The 23,207-nt window shown below is 46.7% G+C and overlaps 1 protein-coding gene across 2 annotated transcripts in view; it reads left to right on the top strand.

The window, feature by feature from the left end:
* The window catches only part of LOC147114142 (rho GTPase-activating protein 7), a 208,314-nt gene that overhangs the window by 150,106 nt on the left and 35,001 nt on the right, over positions 1-23,207 (top strand). The window contains exons 1-3 of one of the 2 annotated variants that reach the window (XM_085995770.1): positions 7,494-7,737; positions 16,929-17,000; positions 17,546-17,627. In XM_085995770.1, the coding sequence (XP_085851896.1) occupies positions 7,725-7,737; positions 16,929-17,000; positions 17,546-17,627 (167 nt within the window). In that variant the 5' untranslated portion in view covers positions 7,494-7,724. Of the gene's footprint in view, positions 1-7,493; positions 7,738-16,928; positions 17,001-17,545; positions 17,628-23,207 lie in introns of those variants that run through there. The other variant, XM_085995769.1, reaches the window with a different exon arrangement.

Here is a 23,207-nt window from a genome sequence, read left to right on the forward strand (position 1 = left end):
GCTTTTCTGATCCTTTTAACAACTTACCATTTTGCTTTTTATTCAACTTTCCAAAATTAATAACCTCACATTTCTAGCAATAAATTTCACCCAACACATCTGTGTTAATCTAGTAACCTGTTTCTGCATTCCTTACAGTCCTCTTCATGCTTAACCACTCTCCTTGCCTATTGGAGTTTTTTGGGTGTATTAAGCCACAGTATCCTAGCTCGCACCAAGTCCCGTTCACAGGAGTGTAGGGGAAACATTTCAATTATCTGACCTGTGCCATGCCTGTACCTAATAGGGTGGGGAAGCTTGCTTAAAATGGAACAGTAGCATAGTGGTTATGTTACTGTACTTGTACTTGTAATCCAGAGGCCTGGACGAATGATCCAGAGACGTGAGTTCAAATCCTACCACAGCAGCTGGGGAATTTAAATTCAGTTAATTAAATAAATCTGGAATTTTTTTAAAAAAGCTAGTATCCATAATGGTGACCATGAAACTATTGGATTGTCATAAAAACCCATCTGGTTCACTAATGTCCTTCAGGGAAGGAAATCTGCCGTCCTTACCTGGTCTGGCCTATATGTGACTCCAGACCCACAGCAATGTGGCTGACTCTTAACCGTCCTCTGAAATGGCCAAGCAAGTCACTCAGTTGTAACAAACTGCTACAGAAAACAATAATAAAACCTTTATTGGACTACCCAGTATCGACCACGGCACCGACTTCGGACACGATAATGGCACACTGAGCTCAGCCGAGCAAAGTCCTCCTCGCTAACATCTGGGGACTTGTGTCAAAATTGGGAGAGCTGTCCCACAGACTAGTCCAGCAACAGCCTGACATAGTCATACTCACAGAATCTTACCTTTCAGCCAATGTCCCAAACTCCTCCCATCAACATCCCTGGACAGACCCATCAGAGGTGGCAGTACAGTGGTAAACAGTTGGGAGGGAGCAGCCCTGGGAGTCCTCAACATTGACTCCGGACCCCATGAAGTCTCATGGCTTCAGGTCAAGCATGGGCAAAGAAACTTCCTGCTGATTACCACCTACCGCCCTCTCTCAGCTGATGAATCAGCACTCCTCCATGCTGGACACCACTTGGAAGAAGCACAGAGGGAAGCAAGGGCACAGAATGAACTGTGACGCTGGGGGACTTCAATGTCCATCACCAAGAGTGGCTCGGCAGCACCACTACTTACCGAGCTCGCCGAGTCCTGAAGGATATAGCTGCCAGACTAGGCCTGCAGCAGGTGGTGAGAGAACCGACATGAGGGGAAAAACCTACTTAACCACAATCCTCACCAATCTACCTGTTGCAGATGCATCTGTCCATGACAGTATTGGAAGCAGTGACCACCTTGTGGAGAGGAAGTCCCGTCTTCACACTGAGGACACCCTTGTGTGGCACTACCCCCCCCGTGCTAAATGGAATAGATTTCAAACAGATTTAGCAGCTCAAAACTGGACATCCATGAGGCGCTGTGGACCATCAGCAGCAGCAGAATTGTATTCCACCACAATCTGTAACCTCATGGCCCGGCATATCCCTCACTCTACTATTACCATCAAGCTAGGGGACCAGCCCTGGTTCAATGAGGAGTGCAGAAGAGCATGCCAAGAGCAGCACCAAGTGTACCTAAAAATGAGGTGCCAACCTGGAAAAGCTGCAACACAGGATTACATGCATGCTAAAAAGCGAAAGCAGCATACTATAGACAGATATAAGCGATCCCACAATCAACAGATCAGATCAAAGCTCTGCAGTCCTGCCACATCCAGACATGAATGGTTGTGGACAATTAAACAACAAACAGGAGGAGGAGGCTCCATGAATATCCCCATCCTGAATGATGGTGGAGCCCAGCATGCGAGTGCAAAAGACAAGGCTGAAGCGTTTGCATCCATCTTCAGCCAGAAGTGCCGAGTGGATGATCCATATTGGCCTCCTCCTGACGTCCCCACCATTGCAGAAACCAATCATCAGCCAATTCGATCCACTCCATGTGATATCAAGGAATGCTGAGCGCACCGGATACAGCAAAGGCTATGGGCCCCAACAACATAAGAACATAAGAACATAAGAAATAGGAGCAGGAGTAGGCCAATCGGCCCCTCGAGCCTGCTCCACCATTCAATAAGATCATGGCTGATCTGATCCTAACCTCAAATCTTCTATCACTCTGCATCCACCCGAACCCATGTGATCTCCCGGGAGAGGCGAAAAACCAGATAAAGACCCAATGGCCAATTTGGGAGAAAAAAATCTGGGAAATTCCTCTCCGACCCATCTAGGCGATCGAAATTCTTCCAGGAGATCACTCTGTCCCTATATTTTCTACAGTACTTACCTTCTGTAAAGGCGATCTCCACCCCAGCCAGGAACAGGAATAAAACCATCTCCTGAAATCTAACAGAATTAGAACACAGTAGGAGCAGAACAAGGCTACACGGCCCCTGGGCCCGCTCCACTACCCACAGGGCCATGACCATTCCGAACCCAGACTCATGTCCAATTTCCTGCCCGCTCCCCGTAACCCTTAATTCCCTTTACTTCTAGGAAACTATCTATTTCTGTTTTAAATTTATTTAATGATGTAGCTTCCACAGCTTTCTGGGGCAGCAAATTCCACAAACCTACCACCCTCTGAGTGAAGAAGTTTCTCCTCATCTCAGTTTTGAATGAGCAGCCCCTTATTTTAAGATTATGCCCCCTAGTTCTAGTTTCACCCATCATTGGGAACATCCTCACCGCATCCACCCGATCAAGCCCCTTCACAATCTTATATGTTTCAATAAGATCGCCTCTCATTCTTCTGAACTCCAATGAGTAGAGTCCCAATCTACTCAACCTCTCCTCATATGACCACCCCCTCATCCCCGGGATTAACCGAGTGAACCTTCTTTGTACTGACTCGAGAGCAAGTATGTCTTTTCTTAAGTATGGACTCCAAAACTGTATGCAGTATTCCAGGTGCGGTCTCACCAATACCTTGTACAACTGCAGCAATACCTCCCTGTTTTTATATTCCAACCCCCTAGCAATAAAAGCCAACATTCCATTGGCCTTCTTAATCACTTGCTGCACCTGCATACTAACTTTTTGAGTTTTGTGCACCAGGACCCCCAGATCCCTTTGTACTACAGTACTTTCCAGTTTCTTGCCATTAAGATAATAACTTGCTCTATGATTTTTCCTGCCAAAGTGCATAACCTCACACTTTCCAGTATTGTATTCCATCTGCCAAATCTCTGCCCACTTACTTAGCCTGTCTATGTCCCTTTGCAGGTTTTTTATGTCCTCCTCACTCACTACTTTCCGTCCCATCTTTGTATCATCTGCAAACTTTGATATGTTACACTCGGTCCCCTCCTCCAAATCGTTAATATAGATTGTAAAGAGTTGGGGACCCAGCACTGACCCCTGCGGAACACCACTAGTTACTGGTTGCCAATCTGAGAACGAACCATTTATCCCAACTCTCTGCTTTCTGTTAGAGAGCCAATCCTCCACCCACGCCAGAATATTACCCCCAATCCCGTGATTTTTTATCTTGAGCAATAATCTTTTGTGTGGCACCTTGTCAAATGCCTTTTGGAAGTCTAAATACACTACGTCCACTGGTTCCCCTTTATCCACCCGGCTGTTGTGCTGAAGACTGGTGCTCCCAAAGCGAGCACGCCTCTAGTCAAGCTGCTCCAGTACAGCTACAACACTGACATCTATCTGACAACATGGAAAACTGCCCAGGTATGTCCTGTCCACAAAGCAAGACAAATCCAATCCAACCAATTACCGCCCCATCAGCAAAGTGATGGAAGGTGTCGTCAACCTGCTATCAAGCAGCACTTACTCACCAATAACCTACTCACTGATGCTCAGTTTGTGTTCTGCCAGGACCACTCTGCTCCAGACCTCATTGCAGCCTTGGTCCAAACATGGACAAAAGAGCTGAATTCCAGAGGCGAGGTAAGAGTGACTGCCCTTGACATCAAGGCAGCATTTGACAGGGTGTGGCATCAAGGAGTCCTAGTAAAATTGAAGTCAATGGGAATCGGGAGGAGACTCTCCATTGGCTAGAGCCATACCTAGCACAAAGGAAGATGGTTGTGTTTGTTGGAGGTTAATCATCTCAGCCCCAGGACATCGCAGCAAGAGTTCCTCAGGGCAGTGTCCTCGGCACAACCATTTCAGCTGCTTCATTACTGATCTTCTCTCCATCATAAGGTCAGAAGTGGGGATGTTCACTGATGATTGCACAGTGTTCAGTTCCATTCCCAACTCCTTAGATAATGAAGCAGTCAGAGCCCGCATGCAGCAAGACCTGGACGACATTCAGGCTTGGGTTAATTAAGTGGCAAGTCACATTTGCACCACACAAGTGCCAAACAATGACTATCTCCAACAAGAGAGAGTCTAAACACCGCCCCTTGATAATGGCATTCCTATCGCAGAATCCATCAACATCCTGGGGGTCACCATTGACCAGAAACTTAACTGGACCAGCCACATAAATACTGTGGCTACAAAAGCAGGTCAGAGGCTGGGTATTCTGTGGCAAGTGTGTCTCACCTCCTGACCTCCCAAAGCCTTTCCACCATCTACAAGGCACAAGTCAGGAGTGTGATGGAATACTCTCCACTTGCCTGGATGAGTGCAGCTCCAACAACACTCAAGAAGCTCGATACCATCCAGGACAAAGCAGCCCGCTTGATTGGCACCCCATCCACCACCTTAAACATTCACTCCCTCCACCACCGGCATACTGTGGCTGCAGTGTGCCATCTACAAGATGCACTGCAGCAATCACCAAGGCTTCTTCAGCAGCACGTCCCAAACCTGCGAACTTTCCCACCTAGAAGGACAAGGGCAGCAGGCGCATGGGAACACCACCACCTCCAAGTTCCCCTCCAAGTCACACACCATCCTGACTTGGAAATATATCGCTGATCCTTCATTGTCGCTGGGTCAAAATCCTGGAACTCCCTCCCTAACAGCACTGTGGGAGTACCTTCACCACAAGGACTGCAGCGGTTCAAGAAGGCGGCTCACCACCACCTTCTCGGGGGCAATTAGGGATGGTCAATAAATGCTGGCCTCACCAGCGACGCCCACATCCCAGGAACGATTTTTTTTTAAAAAAAACAACATTCCACAGCATTTCATTCTTGGCGAGCATAAATGTACACAGACTCTTGTAAGCTTACTTTCTCACTGTTATCTAGGTCAGCCTTCCACCTTGCACCCGCCGTAAACTTCAGCTCATCCAAAATTCTGCTGCCCATATCCTAACTCGCACCAAGTCCCATTCACCCATCACCCCTGTGCTCGTTGACCTACATTGGCTCCTGGTCCGGCAACGCCTCAATTTTAAAATTCTCATCCTTGTTTTCAAAAGCTTCCTTGGCTTTGCCCCTCCCTTTGTAAGCTCCTGAAGCCCTACACCCTTCCGAGATCTCTGCACTTCTCCAATTCTGGCCTCTTGCGCATCCCTGATTTTCATCGCTCCAAATTGGCAGTCATGCCTTCAGCTGCCTAGGCCCCAAGCTGTGGCATTCCCTCCCTAAACCTCTCCGCCTCTCTGTCCTCCTTAAGACGCTCCTTAAAATCTACCTCTTATTAACCAAGCTTTTGGTCATCTGTCCTAATATCTCCTTATGTGACTCGGTGTCAAATTTTGTTTGATTGCACTCTTGTGAAGCGCCTTGGGACATTTTACTGCATTAAGGCACTATGTAAATGCAGGTTGTTGCATTAATCAAAGCTCTGGATTGCAACAATACTTAGAAATATTCACAAATATTAAGAACATTAATGCACATTTACTGAAGTACCTTTATTATATCAGGTTACATTTTTGGAGTTTCTTTGCTCTGTTCCTCCTACTTTTGGGAATTTAAATATGAAAGATTTCAAACTTTATAGAAACATTTCTTTAGGTTGGATTTGGGCTGATGGACATCCCAACAATTGCATTTTATAGTAGTCTACCTTAAACCTGATAAATGTAATGAAATTAGTGTACATTATAGAATGTTTTTTTTTTCATTTGTATGAGGCAAGTAGCTTCAATACCTTTTTTCCACAATGGCTCTATTGGGGTACAATCCAAGAGCAAATACAACAAAGGTACCAGTTTTACCCTGCATTCCCAACTCCTCATGTCTCTGATACAAGCAGCTGTCATTGCTACCAGCCGACAGGTATCAGTTCTCCAATTCCAATTGTAAGCCTTTCCACCATCTACAAGGCAGAAGTCAGGAGTGTGATGGAATACTCTCCACTTGCCTGGATGAGTGCAGCTCCAACAACACTCAAGAAGCTCGACACCATCCAGGACAAAGCAGCCTGCTTGATTGGCACCCCATCCACCACCGTAAACATTCACTCCCACCAGTGTACCATGGCTGCAGTGTGTACCATCTACAAGATGCACTGCAGCAACTCGCCAAGGCTGTTTCAGCAGCACCTCCCAACCCCGTGACCTCTTCCACCTTGAAGGACTTGGGCAGCAGACACATGGGAACACCACCACCTCCAAGTTCCCCTCCAAGTCACACACCATCCTGACTTAGAAGTATATCACCGATCCTTCATCTTCACTGGGTCAAAATCCTGGAACTCCCTACCTAACAGCACTGTGGGAGTACCCTCACCACACGGACTGCAGCGGTTCAAGAAGGCGGCTGACCACCACCTTCTCGAGGGTAATTAGGGATGGGTAATAAATGCTGGCCTTGCCAGCGATGTCCATATCCCATAAAAACGAATTTAAAAAAAAATTAGCACTAGCTATAATTTTAGATGCGCATCAAAGTTCTATTTTTTTTGTGTATTTAACCAATTAAATCTCAATCCTGGAACTTTTTGCATCCTAAGTTTAATTCTTCTCGCTTTTATAAATTTGTTTTTTTCTAAACTTTGGTGATTTGTAGTCATTTCTGGATCTTGTCGAATAGGAACTATTTCTGGGCAGCGGGAACTGATTAAAATATTGTTAAAGCTATTTTTCTTTAAAATGTAGTCTTTCTAAAAACAACTTGGATTTACTTATAGATTCACATTACTATGATGTATTTTTTCTGGTTTTACTGAAGGAGATTATTCAATTAAGTGTAACCATTAATCTATGCCTCAAAAACAATCCATTAACCCTGGAGGTAAAGTCTCTTTGGTGCGTGTGCTGGTCAGCTGGGAATGGCCATTCTATAGGCAGTAATTCATTTCTGCATACTTGTGGAGTGTTCCACTGTAGAATAGGGTCACACTGGGGGGAAAAAAACACACTTAATTATATGCACAGTCTACCTGAATCAAGTGGAAGGGATTCCTATACTTCCAGTAGCAACTGGATGTGGTTTACTAGCAGTTTTAAGCGACACAAGAATTCTGAGAGTACTCCCTTCACTTTGACAGCTCGTTACCCCCGAGTCCCAAATGGAAGAGTCCAGTAAGTGTTCATGCCAATGCTGGAGCTTAAAGCCATACATACACCAGCTGTGCAGGGAGTTCGGAGGTACAAAAAACTTTTGCTTTTCGTGGAAGGAAGTAAAATCACTGGAGGAATTTAAGCTTGAATCTTAGCCCTTCAGTAACTTCCTAAACTACAGGGAAAAGACCATTAGTTTTTGTGACATGTTAACTTCAGGAAAGATTTCTGTTTAATGCATTGAGCAAGAGTCTTGGTACCTCTGCAAGGCTTTCACATTCGGTGCGAGTCCTCGCAGTAAAATGATTATAAAACGTGAGTATCTTCTGGCTACCTTTTCTGTTCTGTGTGCTGTCAAATGAATTTGCAACTATTATGATGTTGAGTGTTTCCTGCTTTTGAAATGTAGCTGGTTTGAGGTTCACTGAATTGCTGGTAGAATGAAAAAGGGACTCTTATTAAAATTAACGACAAGCCTATTCGACAAGCCTATTTTAACTTATCTACAGTATTAAAATCCTCATGATCTAATAAAATAGAGGCTTTAATCTAATAATCAAAAATAAAAGTGACAACTTTGAAAAATAATTTTTTTATCCCCCATACAGTGTACAGGTAACTGGAGCGATAAAGTATCTTTTTAATCACTTAATAATCTTCCAAATCACAAAGGTAGTTGCTTCAGCATGAGTCTGTTAACGGTTTAGGTGGATGAGGGGAGAGGGACAGCAGTGGGATCAACTCCCTTTACGTGATGCATAGGCTGAAGACCAAAGATCAATTTGAAGAGCTGACATCTGTTTTCAACTAGGTCTGAACCTTGTACGATGTATTCACTAAGCTGTTAAACATGTGTGTGCCTTAGAATACATAGCACAGTTGAATGGTCAACCATCACTGTGATCAGTTTGTGTGGGGAGAAGTTGCTGTTCCAGACAAGCCGTGGAAAGTATTGGATTTCTCATTGTACTGGTGAAACTGAGATGTAGGGAGTAGAAAGAGCTGCTCTTTAGATAAGTGTCTAAGCCAGCCACAATATATGTTTGATTTTCTTAAAGGGACGTATATGTCTATAAAAATGGTGTAACCCACAGTGCTGCTGTGTCTGGCTGGTTCTTGTTGAAAGCTTAATTTCTAAAGACTGAATCATGTTGTTGCAGTGAAAGTTGTAGGATTGTAAGTTACTCAAAGGGGAAATTCATGGAGATTAGAAATGTGAGTTATGCATCAAATATTCTGTTGAGGGGATCACACCCATTATTAGCCAAGAGGAGATCTCTCTCTCTCTCTCTCTCTCTCTTCGAAGATCACTACATTCTTTTTTTTTTCTTGCCTAGTCTCCTCCTACTGAGGTATCATTTCACAGACACTGCTGGCCTGTTATCATTGCAGTCAAACTCAACTCTGTCCTCACATGATGTCCATGCACATGCACTTCCAACTGGACTCACTGGGCAGTGAGCAAGAACAGAAACCCTTGCTAATTTTTCTTTTGCCTTCCCTAGTCATGGGGTGCCAAGGTAAATTGTAACCACCCAGCTGAAATCAGCTCGCCTTAGTATGGACCAGGCATGGAGTCTAGGGATTTCCCAAACTTATGACTAGGTCCCACCTCAATGGTCCATTTACCCACTTGACTATTGGCAAGCTTTGGGTTCTAAGTGACAAAATGATACTACACTGCTGTCATCCACACATTAAGCAAATGTTGTTGTACCTCTGCCAAGTTGATCAGACCGTACAGTGTCTGGATGCCAGGCCACACCTTGTGCATTACAAGTCCTCAACATTTTTTAGTGCTTAAATGAATCACTTGGTGCGGTACTTAGTTAGAATGGGTGTTTGGCTCTAACAATGCAGTGAGTTTCTGATCTAATGGAGGAAAGTCCTGAATCTATCTGCAAGGAGACAGTGAAAGAACAAGTTAGTCCTTGTGTCTTCTGCAGCACCAATTGCTCAGCTAATGACTGGAATTGGTCGAAGCCTGGAAGCAAGTTGTCTGGGCGCCCTCCCAACTAAGCAATGTTCCTTGGCAGCAAAATATTCTTTTTTTGTGGAGGGGGGGGGGGGGGGGGATAAAAATATATTTATCTGTAAAGCAAAATCTTAATCTTGCTCTATGGTGTTTCTGTCTGTTGACTTTTTTAAATGCACATGTATTAAAGAAATTAATCCAGGGCCAATATCCGTGTTCGAGAGTTTAGGCAAAGCAAGAATTAAAATGTGTAATAGTACTAAGCAGTCATTGGGCTGGTAGAGCTTTGAATCTGACAGCATTCTTAACAAGAACTCGGAAAATATCATCCACCACGCAGGCATCGCAACTCCAAAAATAACTCTTACTACAGTCTTGTTACAAGGAACTGTTTTTCCTTAGCCCCAGTAAATCTTTGCTACCGTGAGGCGTGAAGCTCGAGCATTGATGAGATCAAGTCAGAGGAATGACTTCAGATGGTTTCCACGAGTTTTGAATGTACTTTTTAGAGCAGTGCATTTATAGCACTGTTCTTCCAATTCTCAGGCTCTGAATTGAACTGAGCTACTCTGGTTCTCAGTGGACATAAGCCTACAGAACAACACTATCCATGATTGTGCTGTAAATGGCACTATTATTTTGTAATGTCATATGGGTAGATAGTTTGGGAAATGGAAATTATACACTTCCAAGCTTGGAGTTTAGGAACATGGTTGAAAGAGTGTAGGGGAAACATTCTACTAGCTGACCTGGGCCGTGCCTGTCCCAAATAGGGTGGGGAAGCTTGCTTAACCATACAAGGGGATACATTCCACAGACTTTCATTCTTGGCGAGCATAAATGTACACAGACTCTCGCATGCTCATTTTTTTGCTGTTACCTGGGTCAGCCGGCCTCCCACATTGCACCCTCTGTAAACTTGAGTTCATCCAAAATTCTGCTGCCCGCATCCTAACTCGCACCAAGTCCCGTTCACCCATCACCCCTGTGGTCGCTGACCTACACTGGCTCCCGGTCTGGCAACACCTCGATCTTAAAATTCTCATCCTGGTTTTCAAATCCCTCCATAGCCTCGCCTCTCCCTAACTCTAACCTCCTCCAGCCCCACAACCCTCCGAGAGTTCTGTGCTCCCCCAATTCTGGCCTCATGCGCATCCCCGATTTTCATCACTTCACCATTGGTGGCCATGCCTTCAGCTGCCTTGGCCCTAAGCTCTGGAATTCCCTCCCTAACCTCCTCACCTCTCTACCTCTCTTTCAGACGCTCCTTAAGACCTACCTCTTTTCTATCTTAATGGCCCAGAAATTCGGGTTGGGGGCTTCCCGTGGGTGTAAGCCCCTGACCTGCACTTACCTAGCGCGCCGGCCGTTGAGCTGTGGGCCCCCGTGGGATTCCGATCCTGGGCCTCCTCCAACTGCCAGCACGCAGTGCTTGCGTATCGCAGGGGCGCAGTTAGTTTGATGCGTCCCCTGGGATCACGTGGGCCATGGAGAGCCAATCGTAGCAGGGAATGCTTCATTCATAAGTTTGACAGGAAGACCTGTCAAACCTATAAATACTATAAGCCCCAAAACATCACTAAATCTTCAAATAATTTTTTTTTTAAATCACATTTTTAAAATAAACTATAAATTACATGAAATAACTATTTTAAACAATTTAAATTTTTGAAAAAATTAATTACATTTTCTAACGGGGCTAAAAATAAACTTGCCTTTCTTTATTTAAAAATAATAAACCTGTGGAAAAAATGTTTTAATTTTAATTAATTCACCACTTACCTTGTAAAAAGCAGGCCTTGCGACTGCTTTTTATACGTCTAACTTCTGGAGACTTACCTTCCTGGGAAAACCTGCAAAAAAAACGTAAGTTCGATGCACACGCACAGCCTCTCCTGCACACGCATTCGTCCTCTGAACCCCTTCTTTCAGGGGAACGGAAGTGCCGGTTTCCCGCACATGCGCAGTGCATGTACGAAACCGACACTTCCATTGGGCTTACGGGTGAGTACCCTGTGCGTACTCACCCGTGGAGACCCGAATTTCTGGGCCAATATCTTCTCATGCGGCTCGAAATCAAATTTTGTTTGATAAAGTAACTGTGAAGTGCCTTGGGATGATTTACTATGTTAAAGGTGCTATATAAATGCAAGTTGTTGTTGTCGGGAGGAATTTGGTGCAGGACCAATTATCGTCTGGTCTCCATCCCTTTATTTAAAAAAAAAGGTTTTAAAATCTTAGATGAAATATACATTACCTTACTTTCCAGGACAGCATCCTGGTGGAAATGGGCCCACACGGCCAGGATCATTTGAAAAGAGCTGCATCTTCGGCCAGAGCAGTCTGCCCGCCCCACCAACCCGAGGGACCATGGTTGGGGGGTGTGGGGGGAGTATTTAAATGGCAGGATGCCCGCCGCCTTTTTGATAATGACCCCACTCTTGGGATTTGGAAAGGGCTCGGAGCTGGGGCACACTGGCAGGGAGAAGTTCCACCCTGCTGCAATTTCAGAGACACTTCCGATTGGTATTTCCGAGCTGTTAACTCCAGTAGCCAACTGATATTGTGGAAATGGTCCATTTTTTTATACCAATTTGTTAAAACAAGCAGTAACATTCCACAACATTGTTGAGCTCCGAATCACCGTATTTATTTTGTGTGCACCTTATATCCCATTCCCCTCTCGTAAGATAAGTTGGCGTGATGTCTCGGGGCCCTAGCAGAAAAGCTTCTGCTGTCATTATCTTTCCCCTTGCTCCCACCCTGTTTTTAGTCATTTAAAAAATATTTTTATATAAGTTAATTGAGAGGCCTGGAATTTCCTGGAAAGGTTTGACATAACTATGGCAGAAAAGCATTTGTTTTTTTTTCTGAGGACATTTACGTGTAACTGATTTACGCCAGTTTTGCACTGATACATCACTATGCAAGAGTTTCCATGAACATTTGCGCCACTTGTAAGATATGTCTGCCAAAACTCTTGTCACTCATCTACATAACTCCACCCCTCCCCCCCCCACTCTCCCTCCCCTCCCCCCCCCCCCCATGCAAAAGACCAGTTCACGTGAATTCCTGGATTGAAATGAATAATGCTCTGCATAGATTTACGCACAAGTAGTAAGGCAACACAAAGTCACATGATACCAGTGTAACAAAGATTTTTGGAATTTTTTTTTTTAATTATAAGAGACCTGTACTATACTTGATCAAATTGATGTCAGTCTCGGTGCACCCGAAATTTTATGGAATCCAGCATCTCCTCCACCACTGCACCCATAATAATGGAGGAGGAGAAGCACAGACAAGAGGCTCTGAGAGGGAGACACCATGGCAGAAGACAGCAGCCCACTCGCTATTGCTCCTATTGGCGTCCCTGCTTGTTTTACTCTGGTTTTTACATTACAGCGTAGGCAAATTGGCTCTACAGGAAATTTCGGAATAAATTCCTCGACATTCATACAAGTCCAAATGATTTGGAGGTTTCTTTGACCTTTCTGAGGATATCTTAGGATTGACTATGGCTAAGATGGGACTGATAACAAGAGCAGGAAATGGTAACCTCTCGGGTTCGGCTTCAACACCGCCAGAGTTTGCAACTTTCTTTGGAGAGTTCACACCAGAATTAGGAGCGCACATAATGTCCTGGGAGGTGGTTGGTTTGTGACACATTAGAATAGGTGAAACATCTGAAGCTTTCTGAGGAGTGGTAACCGCTACTCCCTTAGTATCAATTGTCACCTCTGAACTTCTTTAACTGTTGAAATATTTGTGGTGTGTGAGCTTGTACAGGATGCACAGCTCCTGTGCTTTTTGTATTTCAGGATCATTGGGACCTCCTGCATGTTCACTTTTTTTGTGACCACCTTCCAAAATCTGTACAGGGTGATGTAAAGTTTGGGCCACTGGACAGCATTGGTGAGGGGTCTGAATGTCTTGTCATTAGTTTGTTCTGGTTAATCTTGTCAACAACATTCCCGATTGTTGGCAAAGCATTTGGTTTCTGGATACCAGCTGGTATGAACTGGGAACCAAGGAGAAATTCCTGGTCCTATCTAAATTGAGCAATTTCCACTGCTCTTCTTTGATGCCACATACCATACTGTTATCAGGGTTTTCTTTGCTGGTTTTGGCACTTTCACTTTCAGAAACAGCCTTTGAACTACACTGTTCAGATTTCCCATCCAGAGTTAAAACCAGAGCTTAATTAGGAGGATTGTATTAATTTTTTTTAGGCATTAGGTTATTGGAGATGAAAAAAAAAGAGAAATGTAAATGGTCCAAGTCTCGAGATATATTCATGAGAACTAAATGAGGGTGAGGTATATCAAATGGGGTTATAGTATGCATTGGAGGGCATGACAGAACTTCACAGTATGGATGGAATGGATAGCAGAGCATGACATCAGGGGTATGAGAGCATGACTATAATTCAAATTCAGCCCGAGGTGAAGCAAAAAGTATAATGTGAGTGGGGGTGGTGTGTCCTGGTGTATTCCAGAGCACACTACGTATACTGTACTGTATAGAGTGAATGGCAAAAGAATCTGCGTAAGAATGTCAAAAATCCATAGCCAATATAGGGAGGGCATTGTGCTTGGGATCCCTGGCAGCTGGTGTGTACGTGCATCTGTGTGTGGTAAGCTACTGTGTTCTGGAGACGGTTACGCTCAATCAAGCAATCCAAGACTCCAGTAGATACCAGATAAGAATGATTGGATCTGCACGTAATGCAGACGGGGCCATCGTCAGGACTGCCAAGTTTTCAAAGGCTGCCAGGTTTCCTGATTATTTTTGTGAGGAGACAGATTGTCCAACAAACATCAAGCCAAAAAACATCCATTAGGCTAAATTGGACTGAGGCTCTAAGGGCTGAATTTCCTGCCCCTTTCATTTGCAATACATTAGATTCTTAATTGTTGTATTCGGATGCTCCAACTTCAGATTTGAAATTATTTTCAGGATGATTATTTTAATGCATTCTGGAGATCTATATAAATCTAATGAGCTGGAAATATTTAACAATGCAATAATGTGCGGCATTTTAATTGTCATAATATTGTATTCAGCTCAGTAGTACCAATGATGTAATGATGGTTACTCTATATACAAAGGAGTTCTTTTAGTGTTTTCAGGTCTGTGAATTGTTGATCAACATCCGCAAAACGCAAGCCACAGAATTTCTCCTAATAAGGCGGCTGTATGCTGAGCCCATTGATGAGTGCACATTGTGCACTGATCCCCTTTCACCTTTGTACATTGTACAGAGGAGAGAGGGATCAGGAAGTGATCCGGGGAATAATCTTCCACTTCACCGTCTGGGTGGTAACCATCCGGAACAGATCACCCGCCCGTTGGAGAACCCACCTGATTTTCATCCCATTGAAGGGTTCTAGATGCTTGAAGGTCTAGCAGTCTGTTCTAACTGTTATAAGCATTTCTTGCTGATTGGTGGGGGAGGGGAGTTAGAAATCAGCTCCTGATCTGACAGAAGATGGGGTTTAAAAAAAAAAATAAAGATTTATTTTGGGGTGGACAGCAATTGTGACACTTGTGGTTCAACATAACTCATGCTTATAAACTGTAATCTAATTTCTTTGGACTAAAACTGACATTGCATTCTTCATGTGAGAACCTTAATGTAAGTGTTAATGGGTTATTTCGCTGATGCCTTCATGGTAGAGTCCTAATTTATCCTCATTTGGTATCCATTTGTGCATATTTGTAACATGTATGATTACTGGAGAGCGATCAGAAACAGGATTACTGACCCTTACACCAGCGCCCAACCCCACCCCCCAACCAGCCTTACCTGCCTCATGAACACCAAGGTTAATCGTAGCACTTACACCACTGTCACAGTTGCAATTCAGCGTGTTGAACCTGGAACCTTCCTGGTCTGTGTGATTCAGTGTCACATGATGTAATACAATTACCCATTGAAATCCCTATTCAATTTTCAATAGAATTTCTCTCTTTCACTGCTGAATATAAATGGGTTTAAATTAGTCAAGCAACTGAAATAAATACTCAATTACTTTTTACTCTTTATTTCTGACACTGACAAAGGGAAAGTTTTTTTTTTAATTGCAGAATTGGTTTATAACTTATGCTGTCCCTTTAAATCGCGTTCTTGTTAAATTGCAGGAAAACCCTTATATCTAATCTTGACTATTCATTAGATAATTATTTTGGTTAAACCCTGTAAAAGAATGTAGTAATTAGGTGCCATCTGCTGCCTCTAGTTCAATGTCCATGTGATCTTTTTAATTATGATGGCAGATGGTTGGCAAGGGATTCTTTGAGGTCCCGAATAACCGGCTATCTGTGGAGCCACCAACTACTGCATACCCACATTCAACTGGGAGGTTCATGTGACTAGAAAACATTTGTCACTTCTCCATAAACTTCGCACAATACATTCACCACTTTAATTCATTTACTATGTGCAAGTTTTTTTTCCCTATTTGGGCACAGGCAAGAGTGTGACTTATTCAATATCGTACCATGACACTCGAGACAATTAGTCAACGGTATGTGGTGCACTTCTGAAAACTAGTAAATTTAAAAGCAGAAAGACATTGGTGGGAAGCAAAATGTCTGAGATCGAACCTATGATATAATCAGTGGAAACAGTCATTACAAATGAGCAAAGTAACACAAATCTGGCTTTAAAACAGGTCATTATATTTTTATGCATAATTGTGGGTAGAAAATGCATTGAACATTATAAGTTTTGAAATATTGGTTTAAGCGATAAGCTGGGGTGTCTTCACAATCTGCTGATTCAGATCATTCCCATCCCTGTGGATGTGCCCTGAGCCAGATCAAAGCCAGCGGATTGCTTTAAACAGAAATCGAGAGATTACATTTTGCTTTATTGTAGGAGAATCTCCATAGTTGTAAGCAACTGATAACTAGCGAACCGAAACATGCAAAGGAAATGGAGATATTCTTCGTCAGTAGATTTGACTAGAGTAGGCAGCTGCAGAAACAGTTGAGTTGTTGTCTCTTTATAATGTGGAAGTAAACCTGGACGAACAACCAATTGATGTCGAGCAATGAGGCAGAACTGGAAACCCGAGTTTTAATATCATCTTCAGATTCCAGTTGGCAACAGGTCTTGTAGGGCAGTGCTTAGAAAGGTGGCTCAATGGGGGCACCAGGTTGGCGCTGCAACCCACTGCTTTTTGTACATGCCCACAATTCCCATCAAGATAAACTGAGTTTGGAGAGGTAATGTGCTGGAATGCTAAAGTTGCAAAATTCATGCCAGCACTTTTGATTCTGCATATGTTGGTTTTTTAACAATGTGTTTTGAATTTTGAAATAAATCGTGCTGTTCCTCCTTTGCCAAGACAGCTTGTCCTACTCTGAAATGTGTGCTCTTCTGCCCTGGTGGGTAAACAGCTTGCCCTGTTTAAATCACCATGGACTGGAGCTAACACTGTACAAGTTTTTATCCAGTGTGCACTGCCATAGTGTATTGCTGTACCATGTGGGACAAATGTTGATTTTCTTCTTCCCCTCTCAGAAATTGAAGCAAAGGATGCCTGTGACTGGCTGAGAGCTGCTGGATTTCCACAGTATTCCCAGCTATTTGAAGGTAAGCCGTTTTTATTTTAAGTTGCCTGTCCTTTTAGATATAGACTGAGTTTAGGTTTAGATGTAGGGTCTGGGACCTCATGTTTGCGGTTGTGACCATTTGCTTCCCCTAAGTTTTCAGCTCGCACAACTGACACTGAAAAAATTACTAATATTTCAGTAATAAATCTATAAAAGTGTCAGGAGTAGCTCTATTGCTGTAGTATTAACTATAAACTACCAAAATAAATGCTTGAAAGCCAACTTTAAATTGTGCAATTTTAAGCGCTGTGTTTTAAGTGTTTTCCACGCTCCCCTTCAATCGTTGACAGATGCACATATGGATGATAAACTGGAATAAATGAAGGGATAAATTTGTGCGTGCTTTTCCTTATTTGAATCATGATCCATCACCGCATTTGACTCTCATGACTATGTACTAAGAAACTCCCAAGGAGGAAGTTGTTGCTTCAAAGCCTCAATGTGATTTAATATTACAGTTCATCATGGTTTAATATTCGAATTCTGCACAATTTAATCAACCCCCTTCCATTTCATTCTTCACAGCCTCCCAGTTTCCTGTTGATACTGAAGTAGTGAAAAATGATCATGAATTTTTAGACAGGGATGCCACAGAGTCTCTGTGCAGGTAAGATCTCACTTTGGTCCCACCGTTTTAGAACATAGACTGAACAGTGACACTCGTGCAGCTAGTTTGTATGGATCTTGGCAATCAGCCGAAGAAAAGATGGCCTTGTAGGAGTCTACGTACTCCTAGCAAAAAATACTGAACTCGGAGAGGTTCAACAGAAAAGGTTTAGTTGTTGAGGCTGCATGCTGAACACAAAATGGAGTCAGAGACTACACAAAGTACAACTGTCTTTCATCAGTGCACAGCTTCAACTGCTCCTCACCTGCTCTGGGCTTAACTATGTTGCAGATCAAGTTTCTTAAAGGTGTGATCCTTCTTAAAGGCATGACGCCTGATTTATAGTCTATGGACCGGAAAGCGGATTGTGTCCGTTCTGTGATCAGTACACCACACAGCTCCCCCCAGAATCCGCTAGTAGGGAGTGTACGAACCGGCATGGCGGCTTGATGGCATGGCCAGAACGGCTCTTGGCGGTTGGTGTCGGGAGCGGGGCGGTCGGACGCGTCGGCCTCTTAGGCGGTCTGCCCCGTGGTGGGGGTTGGCCCACTTGAACGGGTTCGTCGGGCTCTAGGTGCGCCAGCTTGAGCCGGTCGACCGACACCTTGTCAGTTCTGCCGCCCACTTCGAGGAGGAAGAACTTGTTCCCCGTCTGGAGTACCTTGTAGGGTCCGTCGTATGGGGGCCGTAGAGGTCCTCGGTGGGCGTCATGGCGCACGAAAACAAATTTGGCCATGTGCAGGCTAGGTGGTATGCGGGTTGCTGGTTCGCCGTGCCGGCCGGTGGGTACCGGAGCGAACTGTTGTGCTCGGTTGGCGAAAGCGCGGCGTTGCTGGTCAGCCGACCAGGAGGTCGTGGCAGTGGGCAGGAACTCTCCAGGTACGCGCAGCGGCTGGCCATACACGAGTTCCGCCGCCAAGGCTTGCAGGTCTTCCTTGACCGCGGCACGTAGGCGGAGTAGCACCCACGGGAGGCGGTCGATCCAAGCCTCGTCCTCGAGGCTGGCGCGGAGGGACGCCTTCATGGACCTGTGGAAACGCTCGCACAGTTCGTTGGCTTGAGGGTGGTAAGCCGTGGTGCGGTGAACAGCCACCCCGAGGTTTCGGGCGATGGCGGCCCACAGATCAGAGGTGAACTGTGGGCCTCTATCCGACGTCATGTCGGAAGGGACGCCGAACCGAGCGACCCAGGTACCGATGAACGCCCTCGCGATGTCGGCGGTGGTGGTGGACGTCAGTGGAATGGCCCCGGGCCAGCGGGTGGTACGGTCCACGGTTGTCAGCAGGTGCGTGTGACCTTGTGATGGCGGCAGGGGGCCGACGATGTGGACGTGGTCGAACCTTCTTTCTGGCACGGTGAACTCCTCGAGTGGGGCTTTGACGTGCTGGTGGATTTTGGCACGCTGGCAAGCTATGCAGGATCTGGACCAGACGTGCACATCTTTGCGCAGGCCGCGCCAGACAAATTGGTTGGCCACCAGTCTAATGGACGCGCGGGTGCCGGGGTGTGAGAGGCCGTGGATGATGTCGAACACCCGTTTTCGCCAGGACGCCGGGACTACGGGGCGGGGTTGCGCCAAGGAGGTGTCGCATTTGACTGTGACGGCGGACGGGCCGCAGGCGACGTCGGTCAGTCGCATCCCTGGGAGGATAGTGGGCGCGGGGTCGGTGCGTTGCTCCGCTGCCAGTTGAGCATAGTCCACTGCCTGGTGGGCGCCGTGGACGGTGGGGCGGGATAGGCAGTCGGCCACCACGTTGTCTCGACCGGAAACATGCCGGATGTCCGTGGTGAATTCGGACACCGCGGCGAGCTGGCGTTGTTGCCTGGCTGACCACGGGTCCGCAGATTTCGCCATCGCGAATGTCAGGGGTTTGTGGTCGACAAACGCGGTGAAGGGGCGGCCCTCCAGAAGAAATCTAAAATGGCAGACTGCCAGGTACAGTGCGAGGAGCTCGCGGTCAAAGGCGCTGTATTTGGCCTCCGGGGGGCACAGTTGGCGGCTGAAAAAGGCCAGCGGTTGCCAGGCCCCGTCGACCCACTGTTCGTACACGGCGCCGACTGCGTGGTCGGAGGCGTCCGTGGTGAGGGCCACCTTGGCGTTGGGCTGTGGGTGAGCGAGCATGGTGGCGTCGGCGAGCGCCTTTTTGGTCGAGTCGAAAGCGGTCAACATGTCCGCCGACCACTCGATCGCCATTCTGTCTTTCTTACCCCGGAGGGCTTCATATAGGGGCCGCATGAGGGAGGCCGCTCCGGGAATGAAGCGGTTGTAAAAGTTGATCATCCCCAAGAACTCCTGGAGGCCTTTGATGGTGGTAGGCCGGGGGAACTGCTGGACGGCTTGCACCTTGGCGGGCAGGGGAATGGCTCCGTCCTGCGTGATGTGGTGGCCGAGGAATTTGATCCTGCTGAGGCCGAATTGGCACTTGGCTGGGCTGATGATGCTCACTGAGCCGCTGGAACAGGGTGCGGAGGTGCTCGATGTGTTCCTGCTTGGAGGAACTAGCTACCAGGATGTCATCCAGGTAAACAAAGAGGAACTTCAGGTCCCGGAGGACCGAGTCCATGAGCCGCTGGAAGGCCTGGGCCGCGTTTTTGAGGCCGAAGGGCATTCGGAGGAACTCGAATAGCCCCAAAGGGGTGATTATGGCCGTCTTGGGAACGTCCGTGGGGTGGACTGGCACCTGATGGTAACCGCGCACCAGGTCGACTTTGGAGAAGACTGAGCGGCCGGCCAGTCTAGCCGAGAAGTCTTGAATGTGCGGTATGGGGTACCGATCTGGCGTGGTGGCGTCGTTTAGGCGCCGGTAGTCCCCGCAGGGGCGCCATCCCCCGTCGGGTTTGGTGACGATGTGGAGTGGGGAGGCCCAGGGGCTGTTGGAGCGGCGGATGATGCCGAGCTGTTCCATTGTGGCGAACTCGGCCCGCGTGATCTCCAGCTTGGCCGGGTCCAGCCTGCGGGCGTGGGCATACACCGGTGGGCCTGTGGTGGGGATGAAGTGTTCTACCCCGTGCTTAGCAACCTTCGCGGAGAAGGTCGGGTTGGTGAGGGCTGGGAACTCAGCCAGGAGTGCTGAGTAGTCGTCCGTTGAGTGGGCGCAGCACTGCCACGCCATTTCGGCGGGTTTGGGGGGGGGCCATGGCGCCTGGGACAGGTGACATGGTGTTCATGTCCACGAGGCGGCGCCGAGGCATGTCGACCAACAGGCCGTGGGCGCACAGGAAATCCGCACCGAGGAGCGGGGAGAGCACCTTGGCGGTGATAAACTCCCAGTGGTAGCGGCGACCTGCGAGGTCGATGGTGACGGTGCGGGTGCCGTACGTCCGGATGTCGGTGCTGTTGGCGGCAGCCAGCGCAGGGCCGCGGCCGCCTCGCTGGATCTCGAGGGCGGACGCGGGGATGATGCTGCGCTGCACGCCCGTGTCGCATAGAAAACGGCGTCCGGAGGTGCTGTCCGTAACGTACAGCAGCGCACCTGCTTGCCCCACGGCCATCGTGTAGGCTGGTGTGGGGACGGTTGGAAACATGCAGGGATGGCTGCAGCGGCGTGCCCGTGCGCCAAACCAGGTATGGAAGTAGCAGTAGCCCTGGGTCGGAGGGCTTGGGGCCTGGGGGGCCTCGTGGCCGAGCTGTGTGGCCGCGCGATAGAGGGTGGAGCGCGCGCCGATGCTGCGGAGGCCAGTTCGGGGGTGACGGCGTGGTTGGAGCTGGCGGACAGGAGCTTATCGGCTTCGTCGGCCAGGGCCTCGAGGTCCGTGAGGCTGGACACCACGATCGCCGGGCGGATGCTGGGAGGTAGTTGGCGGATAAAGAGCGTGCGGAAGAGGGAGCCGGGCGGTTTTTCGTCGGTCAGAGCAAGCATGTGTGAGAGCAAGTCTGACGGTGTGGAGTCACCGAGGCCCGGGAGGTCGAGGAGGTGGCAGTTGCGCACGAATTGGGAGGCTGTGAATTTTTAATGAGCGCGGCCTTGAGATGTGCATACTTGCCTTCCTCCGGAGGGTTTTGTAGTGTTGTCCCGACGTTCGTGATTGTGGAGCTGCCCAGGGAGGTGAGGAGGTAGTCATACATCGTTGCGTCGGCGGTGATGCCGTGGAGTCGGAATTGCGATTCGGCTTGAAGGAACCAGGCGGTGGCCAGGTTCTCCCAGAACTCCGGCAGCTTCACAGAAACTGCGTTTGTGTCAGCCATGGTTACACTTGGGAGTCATCCTGAGCGTCGGGGTCACCAATGTAGGAGTCTACGTACTCCTAGCAAAAAATACTGAACTCGGAGAGGTTCAACAGAAAAGGTTTAATTGTTGAGGCTGCATGCTGAACACAAAATGGAGTCAGAGACTACACAAAGTACAACTGTCTTTCATCAGTGCACAGCTTCGACTGCTCCTCCCCTGCTCTGGGCTTAACTATGTTGCAGATCGAGTTTCTTAAAAGTGTGATCCTTCTTAAAGGCATGACGCCTGATTTATAGTCTACGGACCGGAAAGCGGATTGTGTCCGTTCTGTGATCGGTACGCCACAGCCTCTTTTAATGGTTATTTTCATCTCTTCCTACACAATGCTGAAAGTGGAGCTAGAATACCCAAAGAGGAGGTGTTGATTGTTGTAATGGATGTTAAGATGTAGATTTAGAAGTTGGGAGTGGGCAGTGGGGGTGGGGGGTCAATGTTATTAAATATGGAATGGCCAAGTACAACTTACTATACCAGATTTCAAGATGTGCAATTAAACTTAGTTACATTTACTAGGTGGGCGAAAATCTTCCAACTCTAACAATGTCAGCACAACATTACTAAACGAGCATTATTGTCTTGTTACCTGCCTTGTTTATAGAATCCTAGAACCTTGCAGCACAGAAGTAGGCCATTAGGTCCATCGTGCCTGTGCCAGCTCTGAGCTATCTGTCCCATAGCCCCCTCTGTTTATATACAAAGCATGCAATAATATGCATGGCATGACCCTGCTGCAAGTCAGATTGGTCATAATTTAAAGAAAAACTAAAGATGAACAATATAAAAACTGTAATGAAAAACTTCATGCTGCAGAGCTCATCTCTGAGAGTAGCTGACATTATAGACCAGGTAATTCCCCCATTTTGTCCTGAATTAATAGATCTTCAAACTACGACAGCAGTTAGGTTACGACAATTGCCCACTGGCATAGAGGGGGAAAATAAGCTAGGGTTCCCACTCCTGATCACTGTCCAACAATCTCTGCTGGAAGTGCATGTGTGCAGCAAGGATCAGGCTTGGCTATGATGCCTTCCCCTGAGGCAGTTGGACTTCCATGTGACATTTGCCCTAGTACACGTTGATCACTGTTATAGAAAAGGTCTGTCATCTCAATTTTTTCCCACAGATGCCCAAGCAATTACCCCTTAAATATCATTCAATGAAAGTAATGTCATTTCTTGTTAAATTCTCATTGTTATTTTTATGACACTGAATGCGACTGTGACCCTGTAAATTCCACAAGCTACTTGTATAAATAATATTTTTAATGGAATGACTGGTTAGAGCACTGCCATGGCACTTCTGGGATCGAATCCAGCTCAGAATGACTGAATGAAATGTTTGAGAGTCTCTC

This window comes from Somniosus microcephalus, chromosome 8 (assembly GCF_052327205.1).
Source record: "Somniosus microcephalus isolate GS21.2 chromosome 8, FLI_Smic_1.0, whole genome shotgun sequence".
NCBI classification, from domain to species: Eukaryota; Metazoa; Chordata; class Chondrichthyes; order Squaliformes; family Somniosidae; genus Somniosus; species Somniosus microcephalus.